Below are 12,555 nucleotides of genomic sequence, written 5' to 3' on the forward strand. Positions count from 1 at the left end.
TGTTACACTTTGGTATGCGTTCCAGTTGTACCGAAGCAGTCTAGCGTGATTTTGGCTAGCGCGCACATTGTCAAATCCGCTACCGCCACCAGCCGCCTCTTGTCCTCCAACAACACGCAACAGAGCCACCAAAGGAACCGATATCCTCTGGGAGACACATCCGCCAACATGTCGAAAATCTCTGTCGCCGGCGTTCGTACGAACGTTCAACAGCTCCTTGAGTACTCCAACGAGACCAAGAAGAGGAACTTCCTCGAGACGGTCGAACTCCAGATCGGCCTCAAGAACTACGACCCCCAGCGTGACAAGCGTTTCTCTGGAACCATCAAGCTGCCTACGCTTCCCCGTCCTCGTACGTGGATACCAATATAGGTGGCAGTGGCATAGACTAATAGCGGCAAACAGGCATGAGCATCTGCGTTCTCGGTGACCAGCACGACATTGACCGTGCCAAGCACCATGGTGTCGATGCCATGAGCACTGATGTGAGTAGCACGATATATGGCGTACGGGGCATGTCTGACAATTGGCGCAGGACTTGAAGAAGCTCAACAAGAACAAGAAGCTCATCAAGAAGCTCGCCAAGAAGTACGACGCCTTCGTGGCCTCGGACGCCCTCATCAAGCAGATTCCCCGTCTCCTCGGCCCCGGTCTCTCCAAGGCCGGAAAGTTCCCCACGCCCGTTTCGCACGCTGAGGACCTTGCCAACAAGATGAACGAGGTCAAGTCGACCATCAAGTTCCAGCTGAAGAAGGTTCTGTGCATGGGTGTCGCTATCGGCAACGTTGGCATGACTGAGGACGAGCTGATTGGCAACATCATGTTGGCCATCAACTACCTTGTCTCTCTGCTGAAGAAGGGATGGCAGAACGTGGGCTCCTTGACCATCAAGGCCACCATGAGCCCTCCCAAGCGTCTCTACTAGAGAGGTTGTCGTTGTTTCTGGTGGGATATGTCGTGGCGTGTTGTCGAAAGACGGCTTGCCATGTTTACGATCTTACGGAATCTCGGTGGATGAATGATGGGTCTAGCTAGCTTGAATGCATGCCTGAACCCACCACTTGACTGCTTTACCAATTTTGTGAATGTGAATGCAAATGTGAACAAGCCATGAATGTGGAGTCTCTATCCAATGCGCGTAACGAATTTGAAAATTTCCTACCGCGCTCCCAGCCATCTCTGCGCCAAGGCCTGCCCCACTGTCGCTCGCCTTCCAGCTCCACTGTCGACTGGATCGCGCCTTCCTGGCCTATCAACTCTCCCCTGCCCATTGCTGACTAACTAGCGCCCGCACGGTTCACCCCCACCGCCGCTCGCGAATAAAACCACGCCCGTCTCCGGCCCTCCTCCTGCTTCCGCATCATCAGCAGGTAAATCTACATACCTTTTTAAACCGTGGCTCCGCGAAAGCGGCTTGCTGAGAGTTATTCCATCCTTCTCCTCCATGGATAGTTCTCCGTTCCCGGCCCCGTAGAGTAAAATACTTCCGCCCGTCTTTCCTTACCAATTGCAATTATCCGTGAAAAGATGGATTGGAGTTGTGGGATGGTGTGGGACATACCTCACTTTCTTGTTTTCTGTTCTGCTTTTATGTGAGCGGAGCAGAGCAGAAGTGCAGCTTTTTTTCTTTTTGTTCTTTTCGCGTGCGGCTTGCTTGATCATGGCAAAGCTGTGTGTGATTGTGCGTGTGCTGCTTGTGAAATTTTGCGCTTTGGTTTTTTGCAAAACTTTTGAGGAGCCATGTCGAGTGTGAGCTTTCAATCGCATTTGCAATCCGCACTGTGATATAGACAACGCCGTATGCTATTGTACAAAGTGGAGATTACACGCTATGCGACAGCTATACCAATACTATGCAATGTCGTCTACCAGCTACATCACCGCCGCCGTGTCGCCCTCCACTTGTCAAACGCCTCGTCAGCCTCTTCGCTCGCGATGCCGCATCGCTCGCCCAGTATGCTCCATGTGCGCATGCGGATAATCTTCTCTACCGCCCTCTCATTGCGCATCAGCATGGCAAGGCTCTCTGTCCTCGCCTCCATGGGAAAGTAGCGCCCAGAGTATGGATCTAGCCTCTCATCCACAGTGCGCTCTCTCGCCTTTGCATCTTCTATCTGACGCAAAACACTACCCGGGTCGTCTGGATCCGGGGATGTCGCGACGCCAGCGCAGTAGTCCAGTACATCTGATCGCACCGCCCAGCTGGGAAACAGCACCTTCTCCTTGAACGCCTCGCACTGCTCTGGCTCCAGCGCCCGTGTCTGGCCCGGCACGGGCAGCTGGCGTGTGCTTGTGGATGTTGGATCGAAGCCTCGTTGTGCCGGGGTGAGCAGCGCGTTGAGGTTCTGCGTGATCGAGTCGTCGATGCTGCTGCGGGATATGCGCAGAAAGTCTGTTGTTCAGCCGGCTGGCGCATTAGTTAGTGGACTGGGAGGTGAGTGTCAAGAGGCGAAGGGAGAAAGCGCGGACCTCGCAATGCCGTTTGGTTGAAGCAGAACTGTGGCGTGAGGGTTGGCTGTGCAGACGGCTTGGACATGGTGAGGTGCGATGGACGGGGGAGAGGAGGGTCTGGGGATTTCCAGAAGAAATTCGCCAGTTTGAAAGACAATACTGTAATATGCGCAATTGTTATCGAGTGCGCTATGCTGTGCTCAAGTCGTGATGCTTCTTCTACTTGGAGATGCCCGCCTAATCCATGTTGGTGTAATGATGTCAGCATGGGCCAGGGCCTGGAGCCGGGGCCGCTCAACTTTCGCGTTGGTGGCAGGCAAGGGCGCGACGCGCTTTGGACGACGGCTGCCTGCTTGTTTAGGCTGCCTCTCCCGCTTCACCATCAGAGCATGCCACTCCGCTTCAATGCATCTTGTTGCTGCATAAAACCGCGCCTGTCTTTTGCTTTGCAGCCTTCGCTTCGTTCTTTGCAATCCTCTTCAATCGTCCTCCGCCGCAATTGCCTTCCACAGCGCTGGAGCGCAGACCACGCTCGTGCTTTCGCAGCTATGGCTCCTAAGCAGGCTACTCTGGGGTATGTAAAGTCGTCTCAGACTACGTTGGGGTGCGGCGACACCCTGTAACTGGTGGGAAATCGTATTTGCTCACCTGCTATGCAACAGAAAGTTTTTTGGGAAGCCCACTGGCGACGCAGCGAAGCAGCAATCAAAACTAGCCTTCTCCACGAAGCCCAAGCCCGCGAAGAAAGAGGCCTCGCCCTCGCCAGAAGACGTGAAGAAGGAGCAAGATGCAGAGACGGATTCGGAGGCAGAGGTCAGAGCGCCGGTCAAGGAAGACGTAGAATCTGAGGGCGATGCAATGGAAGTCGATAGTACAGCGTCTGAGACTGGGAAGAAGAGGCAGATCAAGGAGGAAGTCGAGGAGGAGTCTGAAGAAGAGCCCCCGAGTAAGCGACAGCGAAGGAAACCCTCAGTGGAAAAAGAAAAACCAAAGAAAGCCGCAAAGTCAAAGACGGAGAAGGCAGCGGCGAAGCCAAAGTCGAAAAAAGCTGCTGCTGAATCCAAGGCTTCAGAGCCGGGAGATGAGGAGGAGGCACCAGCGCGAACCAAGGCGGCAAAGGGCAAGAAGAAGAGTGAGGCTAAAAAGTCTCCTGCGCTAGCAGAAGATGAGACCGAATCGAGCAAGGAGCAAGAAGATGAGGTTGTAAGCTCAGAGGAAGAGCCTGAGGAGGTCAAGGGCAAGGCGCGGAAGCAAGTACAGACGACCCTTACGGCCAACACCAAGGACCCATACCCCGATTGGAAACCTGGCGAGCCAGTCCCGTATGCGGCGCTGTGCACAACATTCTCCAAGATCGAGATGACGACGAAACGTTTGGAGATTCTTGCTCATTGCTCGCTGTTCCTAAGACAAGTGCTGCGGTTGACTCCATCTGATATGCTGCCGACTGTCATGCTCATGGTCAATAAGCTTGCGGCCGACTATGCGGGCATCGAACTTGGTATCGGCGAGTCGTTGATCATGAAGGCAATCTCCGAGAGTACCGGGCGAAGTCTACAGCACATCAAGAGCGACCAGAACGAGATTGGAGATCTTGGTCTTGTCGCGGCGAAAAGTCGATCAAAACAACCTACCATGTTCAAACCCAAGGCACTGACAGTTGAGGGCGTGCGCAAGGGTCTTATGGGTATTGCTACTATCGAAGGCCAAGGCGCTCAGGGCCGCAAGGTTGATGGTATCAAGAAGCTGCTGTCGGCAGCAGATGCGCACAACTCTGGCAAGCACGTCGACATTGAAAAGGACAAGGGCGGACCCAGTGAGGCCAAGTTCATCGTACGGACGCTGGAGGGCAAGCTTCGATTGGGTCTTGCGGAGAAGACTGTTGTGGTCGCTGTGGCACAGGCAATGATCTTCCACGAAATGTCACTCCAGGGCAAAACACCATCAACAGAAGATTTGGGAAAGGCAGAAGCCATGCTGAAGACGGTATACAGCGAGCTTCCCAGCTACGAGGTCATCATTCCAGCCATGATTGAGCATGGCATCATGAACTTGCGCGAGAATTGCCGCCTACAGCCTGGCGTGCCACTCAAGCCTATGCTTGCCAAGCCAACAAAGTCGATAACAGAGGTTTTGGACCGCTTTGAAGGCAAGGACTTTACCTGCGAGTACAAGTACGACGGAGAGCGGGCTCAGATACACTTTGTCGCCCACGATGCACAGATGGAGCTGGCGACGGCAGCACCCAGTGCTGGCAAGAGCGACCGTGGTGTAGCCAATATCTTTTCGCGCAACTCTGAGGATCTGTCGAAGAAGTACCCTGATATTCTCGCCAAGCTACCGACTTGGGTCAAGGAAGGCACGAAGAGCTTTGTTCTGGACTGCGAGACGGTTGCCTGGGATATGGTGGAGAAGAAGGTGTTGCCTTTCCAACAGCTCATGACGCGGAAGAGAAAGGACGTCAAGGTCGAAGATGTGAAGGTCAAGGTTTGCGTTTTTGCCTTTGATCTTTTGTACCTGAACGGCGAGGTGTGTATCCTCATTCTAGTCTGTGACTGATTGCTGACATGCTTAGGCACTCGTAACTAAATCTTTCCGCGAGCGCCGCGAGCACCTCAATGAAGCCTTTGTGCCTGTTGAGGGAGAATTTGCCTTTGCCAAGTATGGCAACACCAATGAACTGGAAGAGATTCAAACACTCCTTGAAGACTCAGTAAAAGAAGGCTGTGAGGGTCTCATGGTCAAGATGTTGGACGGGCCAGAGTCTTACTACGAGCCTTCTAAGCGCTCGCAAAACTGGCTCAAGGTCAAGAAAGATTACCTCGCCGGCGTTGGCGATTCCCTCGATCTTGTCGTACTGGGAGCCTACTACGGCAAAGGCAAACGCACAAGCTGGTATGGCGCATTCCTCCTCGCCTGCTACAACCCTTCGACGGAAAAGTACGAGACAGTCTGCAACATTGGCACTGGTTTCTCCGAAGCCATCCTCGAAACTCTGCACAAGAGCCTTTCGGAAATCGTCATTGACCGCCCCAAACCTTTCTACACACATTCGACTGGCAACAAAGACCAGCCTGACGTATGGTTCGAGCCGCGCTACGTCTGGGAAGTCAAGACTGCGGATCTTACCCTGTCGCCACGCTACAAGGCTGCTGCAGCTGAAGTGGGTGGCGGTGGCAAGGGAGTCAGTCTACGCTTTCCACGCTTCATCAAGGAGAGGGACGACAAGAAGCCCGACCAAGCGAGCTCCAGCCGCATGATTGCTGACATGTATCAACGGCAGGAGAGCGTGGCTAAGAACAAGGGTCCTAGCGTTGATGATGACTTTGAGTATTGAGTTCCTCTGCAATTCTATGTAGTAGTACAAAGAAAGAAAAAACATTCTCATGAGAGAGATCAAAAATGACTATCGTGTCCTGGTGCAAATGATGCCTGCTTTCTTTTTACGCTGACCATGTCTGTAGCAAAGGATGGAGATGCAGAGACTCGTTTAGTGGTGTACGGAGGCTGGCTATCTAGCGAGAATGAGGTGTAGATGAGAAGTGAAGGCTGATCTTCTGGCACGGTGCGACGGGTGCTTGTCGCTGTCTTGTATACATTTACCATGCTGCTTAGAAATGGGTTTACTCAAAGATTGGGTAATACTTTCTAATATCATACTATCTAAACGTTTTGTTTTAATCCACATGTTCCTCTTTCGTCTAACACTTGTCTAAAACTGGTTAGGTCATGGTCGAACAGGAAGGGAGAATAAAACGAACCTTGAGGTACTGTTGGGCATACCTGGCTAAAAGCATCGGCATCGATGCACTGGATATAGCAATCGCCAACAAATCTCCCAAAGGCACTCTCCCTCGGCACACGAGGACAGGAGTAATACTCGGAATATACATTGCCACTGCCGATTCGCAGGGTGCCACAGGCTTGTTTGGTACATCCCTTTGTCCAACCAGCGATTATGTCGTGGTGATGGTCGTACTGGTCCTTGGTGCACGGTCCTTTTTTGTTTTGTGAAGTCACATCGATGAAACAACACATCATCGTGTTGTCACACAGAACCGCGAGAGGACTCAGGAGAACGAGCAGAGTCAGCCATATATTGAGCATGATGGGCTTGAGACAGATAGCGTGAACAGTGAGAATGTGGCTAGACTTTTAATGATAGGCCAGACTGATGAGCTGGCTTTGCTTCTTATACGCTATGTACTCAGGAATGAACAATCATGTTCTCTTCTACTTACTTACCGCAATGAGGGAGCAACTCGATCTCACTCACGTAAGACTTACTCATCGCAATGAGCACTAACGGCATCTTGGGCGTAAGGCGACTCGCGATCCAAATGTTGTAATAACGAAAGTTAAATATTCTGATGTTACTAGTAGCTTTTCTACACGATGCTTAGGTAAGCGCGGCTTGCATCACTCGCTGCGTAAAAGTGTAGATAGTATTCTTGGTGTCTTGTTTGATTCTTTGCAGTGATTCTTAGATACAATAGGGAGATTACATGTAGGTATAATAGCGGCTGTTGCAGTACTAAGTAACAGTGGGACTAGAATGCAAGGCAATGAAGTAGCTATACTGCATGGATTTTAGTAATTTTGAAGGGCTTAGGAAAGAGCTCTAAAATAAGCTTGTAAGAGCCCAAACACAGCCATAAGAATAGGCTTCAGAATAGGCTTAGAATAGGCTTCAAAGCGGGTTCCTCAATGGGCCTAAACATGCGCTTGCGAATGCTAAAATAAAGCTTGGAGATAAGGCTGTAGACACTGGCATAGTATAGCGGGTTAAAAATGAAATTCGATAAATAGATTAACTCTGTTTTAACTTTTGGTAGATTAGAAATACGTGCTTAGATGTCTTCCGATATTGCTGACTAAAGACGGCTTGGAGATTACGATACTAATACAGAGAGGCACGGTGAATAGTAGGTGGATTACTTATTAGTGGAAGGAGGTTTAACTTTTACCTATGCTGGTTGATATGAACCTCATATCGGATCAAGACGTGAATTCTATGACGGATGATGATATTCGTTAGGCTTACAGGCCCGATTGTATCCGTTTATTCCTCGTAGATCGACATGCTACAGAGATGCAGCGATTTTCTTACTATGCAAGGTATCTAAACACTGTCATGGACATGCTATAAAAAAGGAGTACTTACCCTGCTTCTATACACAACACATCTTGCTTTACTGCACTGCATCTATCTTTCTACTGGCACACAGTTTACCATGTATCTTTTCAATCTGTTATTCCTCCTTCTTTCGGCACTACCCAGCCTTGCAAGTCCTGATTATTGCAACCCTATCAGGGATCCAACGTGTTGGCTCCCTAGTGGTTCATGGACTCCAACAAGGGAGCTTACGTTCCATACGGATCTCCAAGATCTCATCCTAAACCCCAGAGCAAGGCAGATTCAGCATGTGAATGCAGTTATTGCTGTGACGAATTCTGGGGGGATCAGGGTCACTTTCTCGCCAAACGACGTGCCTAGTTCGGTCGACAATATACAATACCAGGTCACTATTGAAGGTGTAACCCGTCCCACGCCTCGTGTAAACTGGGACCCTCACGCAGATGGCCCGAGCCCTTCAGTGGACTTCTCGGCGGATGAAGTAGAGCGACTACTTACGCGCTCTCGAAGTGGAACACTCCTATTCAACATTGCTGTTAGGGAGGATGGTTCTCTCTAGAATTAGGGCTAGGGCTAGGGTAAATCACGAGTAACTATCAGGCAAGGGCCCAGCAGGTCAAAAAAAAATACAGCCTGGTTGGAGAAGTTCGATCGAATCAAGTTGAAACATTTCTATTGATGGTACAAATTCGTGGTATTTCTAGGGGGACCAATGAGCTGTGCGACTCGTGGGTGGACTGGAGAGAACTATTTTTTGTACCTACTTTACATATCAGATTGCATACAATAGTAACTACATACAGATCTTATGTCATGTTAATCCTCTCTCCTGTTGTTAAACTGATAGTATAATTTAATGGCTAGCATGGACGAAAAGTTGTTTGCAGTTGACATATGAAAGGAATAGCTACGACACCGTCTACTAAACAGCAGATCCTATTTTAGTAGTATGTTGGTTCTATGCGCTATGTATGTGCCGTACTTACACTTCAGGCCAGACATGAGAAGAGGCTTTTTGGCCGAGTGCTGCCTGGCTAATTTTGCTAGGGCAAGCCTCCCTGATTTTAATTTAACGGGTTAACACGTGTACTTAAGAGCTAAGCTCGCTCTTGTCAAGCAGAGCCAGCGCGACAAAGACAATCCTGGCTACAATTGCCGACATACACAATGGGACATCTTATCAGCCTGCTATCTTAGTTCTGATGCGCTATGGAAGGCTTCAGTGACGCATATGGATTTCCTATTATACGTACTATCTATGCTAATTATAAGAAAACACAGTAGGCCACTATCTAACAAACACTATGTATAAATGTACGGTATACTCCTACCAAAGTTAGAATTGACAACAGATCTGTATACTACAAGTTAAATCCTTATTGATCCAATATTCAGCAACGGCTCGTTAAGCGTATGATTACAATATTAGTTTGCGATATCCATTTCTAGTCACGTAAAAAATCCTCAAATAAGTGACTATGATGTGCTTGCGCTGAGTTGCGAACTCTGCTGCATTAGCAAGCTGGAATCACTCGTAGAAAACAATAGTAGCCGCATGACAAGAATTGTAGCATAAGAATGAGCTTTCTATAGAGCTGCCCAGGTAGCAGGGAAACTATAAGCCCTGGTGCAGAAGGGTTGAAGGAAAAATTACAATGACTTAATTGGGTAGCTAACAATTACGATCCCTGTTCCGCGCTGCTACGAGCTGTAGGAATATTCGCGAAATACGCTCAAGGATAATCGATATAATCCAGCTTGCGTAAGCACTCGTTTCCTTTTGGCCCGGCTTGACAAACATTAGGTGAGCAACATCCGCCATGTTCGTTGGCAGCTGCACCAATTGTACAACCACGAGTTACATCTAAAGATATTAGAATACTTCCATAGTGCAAATTAAGCTGTGTATACGCACGTGATAAGCAATGGTGACCGCCTCCAAAACCAGCATCTCCCCGATGATTGCCGGTCTCTCCGCGTTCAACTAGTTGATAATCATGTGATAAATCTGCTGGTTCTGCTAGGCAAACTATTAACAAACCTCTCAAGATAGCACCACACTAGACCTACGGATAGCAGCCCCTGCAACCACTGAAAGAAATGTAAGGAAGATATCAAACTTCATGACTTATAGGGAGGGGTTTACTGTGTGTAACTTTCAAGTAAATTAAAATAGATGAGATGGATTTTTTTAGGATGGAGAGGCAATCGTAATAAATACTTCTGATTTGTGAATGTACAGGTCTGATTATGCAATCTGTTTGATTACGGCTGACTAGTCTGACTCAACTTTCTCTGCTGTACGGAGGTGCCTTTCAAAAGTATTGTCTGCCAAGAATAATCTAACTAAAGTGCGGCCGCCTTAGCTGAGGCTTGTCTCTCCCCTCTATGTACTTATTACCACCTTATAGCTTAATCATCTTTTAAATATATATAAGAATTCGCTTAATCTAAGCTTAGATCTTAAGTTGTAAGAGATCTCTCTAGCAGTTCTGCTAGACTCTAACTGCCTTAGCCCTTAACTATAGAGCTTCTTTCTTTGTAGTCTCTCTTTTTATATAGAGCTAGCATAGCTTAATGTAGTTATAGTCTAGCAAGTTTCTACACTAAAGTAGTCTCTTAACGTCGTACAGGCGATAGATCACACCCTAATAGTGGTGGGCGTGGCTAGGTGCCTTATCCTCTATTACAATAGTCTGAGGTCTATCTTAGAGGCACTCTTTAGCAAAAGGAATTAGCTTTAGAATTAGAACGCAGGCCTAATATCTCTACTAGTCTATACCACCTCTAGACTTACGCACTAGCTTACCTGTCTTCTCTGTCTATCTCTATTAAGGCTTCCTGCCACGCTTATTGCGTAGCCCTGTCCTTCTTATAGACTCTAACAGCTCCCATTCCTCTCGCTGTAGAGGCTCAAGCTTAGCGTTTAGCTGCTTAATCTAACGAGTAGCATCCTCTCTCTCTGCCTTCGTCTCTAGCTAGTAGATATAGCATAGACCTTTCTTGTTATACGAGAAGCAGCCCTAGAATATAAACTTAGAGTATCCCTTCCACCTCTTATAGATGCAGCTCTTGACTACCCTCTCGTCTGCCTTTCTCTAGACTCTATAGCCCCCACGTTAGTGGTTAATCACCACTAACGTCTCGTCTGTCTAGATAACATTCTTCTAGTCCTCTAACGTCTAGTTCTTATGCTCTAATGCCCACTTAAGACAAGCACTCCTTATCTCCTATGTTAACCTAGGCTTCCTTGTTAGCTTAGTCTTTCTGTATCCTGCTGCTCTTAACACCCTCTAGATAGTAGAGGCAGAGATTTCGACTCCTTAGAGACTGAGCCCACCAGCAAGGTTAGCATAGCTCTTCTCTCGTCTATATCTATCGTGTCGTACTTATTGCAATATCTACTCCTTCACCTCTACCTGCTTAGCAGGCTTACTAGGCTTTAGAGCATCCTGAACGTGGTGTAGAAGGATCTTAATAGGAAAGTTGTTTAGCTTAAAGCCTACAGCAATAGCTCTACTATAGATACAATCTATAGTATGAGGATGAACGCTAGTTAGCGTAGAGACTTATAAGGTATTCTTGCTAATAGGAGGTGATTTTAACGCAATTACTAAGGTACGGGTATATATATCAATATAAGGAGCTATAGTTAAAGAATAACTACATAGTAGTAGGCAGACTAATTAGATAGCCCCTTAACTCTAAGGTGGGAGTTGCGCCAAGAAGAGTTGTGCCAAAGCGCTGAGATTAGCGTCAGACAATACTTTAGAAAGGCACCTCCGTACACGGATTGTAATTTTAATTAGAGTTACTAGTTAGATTCAAATTCTCAACGACATAGAAAAGCTTTTGTAGAACAGCCTCTTTCCTCGCCTCCCTGGTTTTCCTCGAGGCTAAATTCCTTCCCGTTACGCTTCAGTATCTCGTCTAGACTGATAACTTTAATTTAAAAATAGAGCCGCAAACGGCGTCGTGTTTAGTAAAAGGAAAGCTTTAGAACACGTATTATAGATTTTGTCATCTTTATATAGCGCTAACAGAATATCTCTTACGTATTACTTATATAAGACTTATATAATTTATTATATCTTTGCACAGAACTCATATTATAAGGGTTTTAATCGCCGTGATAGCAACTTCGGTTCGCGGAAGAAACCCTATATTGTGTATTTCCAAAATTTTAATCCAGGATGTAGCTCTAGCTACCTTTCGAAAAACCCCTTTTCAAGAGATCCAGTACGTTGTGACGGCACAATACAAATACTTGAACAAGTAACAAAGGTAGTAGAAATAGATGTATAGAACTGTAATAATTGTAGTGTTAACCACTATCAGTAGGCTCAGTAGAGGTCGGCCGTTAAGGCGCTATACCTTAGCATCTTTCAATTCCCAATGCAATATTTTAGAACCTTCTTTCTGATATATGGTCTTTTGTTAGTCTAGATACATGATTGTAGGACAGTGCTCATAGCAACAGTGGTAGATAGAACAAATACTAGGATGGTTCACAAACCGAATTGCTAACGAACACTGTCAGCGACAGATAGAATCATTTATTAGTGCTGTGGTACTAACAGGGTAAGATCTTAGCCTCTCGTACCCTTGTGGTTGTCACAAGTACCGGCTTTGAGTGCGCTGCAGTAGTCTACCCTGAGTTAATCTCGACACCTTCACTACGTACAACAAGGCTGATTAATAAACGTCTAATATTACTAGCCTCTGAATATACACCGCATTCGAATATGCTTAATGCTGCAGGTTTCATGCATAATCTTCAGGGTAATGATAAATTAACAGGAAGAGTAGCTAGGCATTTTAAGGTGCAAAACACTGGCAATACCAAAAAATGGCGAAGAGTCATTCTAGGGGATCTTATGTTGATATCGCTCTTTGCATTTAGATCTCAAAGTGCGAAGATGCAGAGTTAGCTCTTGTCGAGCGAACAGGAATTCAAAATTAATGGT

The 12,555-nt window shown here is 47.3% G+C and overlaps 5 protein-coding genes across 5 annotated transcripts; 3 read left to right on the top strand and 2 right to left on the bottom strand.

Annotated features, from left to right (window-relative positions):
* Positions 1-168: 168 nt before the first annotated feature.
* On the top strand, positions 169-925 carry SETTUDRAFT_156979 (uncharacterized protein; the record flags this gene model as incomplete). Its single annotated transcript, XM_008032242.1, has 3 exons — positions 169-352; positions 406-485; positions 536-925. 3 exons carry the CDS (start codon positions 169-171, stop codon positions 923-925), a joined length of 654 nt encoding a protein of 217 aa, XP_008030433.1.
* Positions 926-1,706: 781 nt separating this feature from the next.
* On the bottom strand, positions 1,707-2,536 carry SETTUDRAFT_142112 (uncharacterized protein; the record flags this gene model as incomplete). Its single annotated transcript, XM_008032243.1, has 2 exons — positions 1,707-2,392; positions 2,470-2,536. The coding sequence occupies 2 exons, from the start codon at positions 2,534-2,536 to the stop codon at positions 1,878-1,880; spliced, it is 582 nt and encodes a 193-aa protein (XP_008030434.1). The 3' UTR covers positions 1,707-1,877.
* Positions 2,537-2,967: 431 nt separating this feature from the next.
* On the top strand, positions 2,968-5,821 carry SETTUDRAFT_165594 (uncharacterized protein). Its single transcript, XM_008032244.1, has 3 exons — positions 2,968-3,025; positions 3,114-4,980; positions 5,027-5,821. The coding sequence occupies exons 1-3, from the start codon at positions 3,000-3,002 to the stop codon at positions 5,786-5,788; spliced, it is 2,655 nt and encodes an 884-aa protein (XP_008030435.1). The 5' UTR covers positions 2,968-2,999; the 3' UTR covers positions 5,789-5,821.
* A 293-nt stretch (positions 5,822-6,114) lies between these two features.
* On the bottom strand, positions 6,115-6,558 carry SETTUDRAFT_34872 (uncharacterized protein; the record flags this gene model as incomplete). Its single annotated transcript, XM_008031930.1, has 1 exon — positions 6,115-6,558. One exon carries the CDS (start codon positions 6,556-6,558, stop codon positions 6,115-6,117), a length of 444 nt encoding a protein of 147 aa, XP_008030121.1.
* A 1,127-nt stretch (positions 6,559-7,685) lies between these two features.
* On the top strand, positions 7,686-8,147 carry SETTUDRAFT_34873 (uncharacterized protein; the record flags this gene model as incomplete). Its single annotated transcript, XM_008031931.1, has 1 exon — positions 7,686-8,147. One exon carries the CDS (start codon positions 7,686-7,688, stop codon positions 8,145-8,147), a length of 462 nt encoding a protein of 153 aa, XP_008030122.1.
* Between the last annotated feature and the right edge of the window lie 4,408 nt (positions 8,148-12,555).

This window comes from Exserohilum turcica (genome assembly GCF_000359705.1).
Source record: "Exserohilum turcica Et28A unplaced genomic scaffold SETTUscaffold_7, whole genome shotgun sequence".
Classification (NCBI taxonomy): Eukaryota; Fungi; Ascomycota; class Dothideomycetes; order Pleosporales; family Pleosporaceae; genus Exserohilum; species Exserohilum turcicum.

Bases quoted from the DNA above. Each gene is read 5' to 3' on its own strand.
- SETTUDRAFT_165594 (XM_008032244.1), top strand. From the start codon at position 3,000: ATGGCTCCTAAGCAGGCTACTCTGGG. The intron at 3,026-3,113 runs GTATGTAAAGTC...GCTATGCAACAG, and splicing joins CCTAAGCAGGCTACTCTGGG to AAAGTTTTTTGGGAAGCCCA. The intron at 4,981-5,026 runs GTGTGTATCCTC...TGACATGCTTAG, and splicing joins TTTTGTACCTGAACGGCGAG to GCACTCGTAACTAAATCTTT.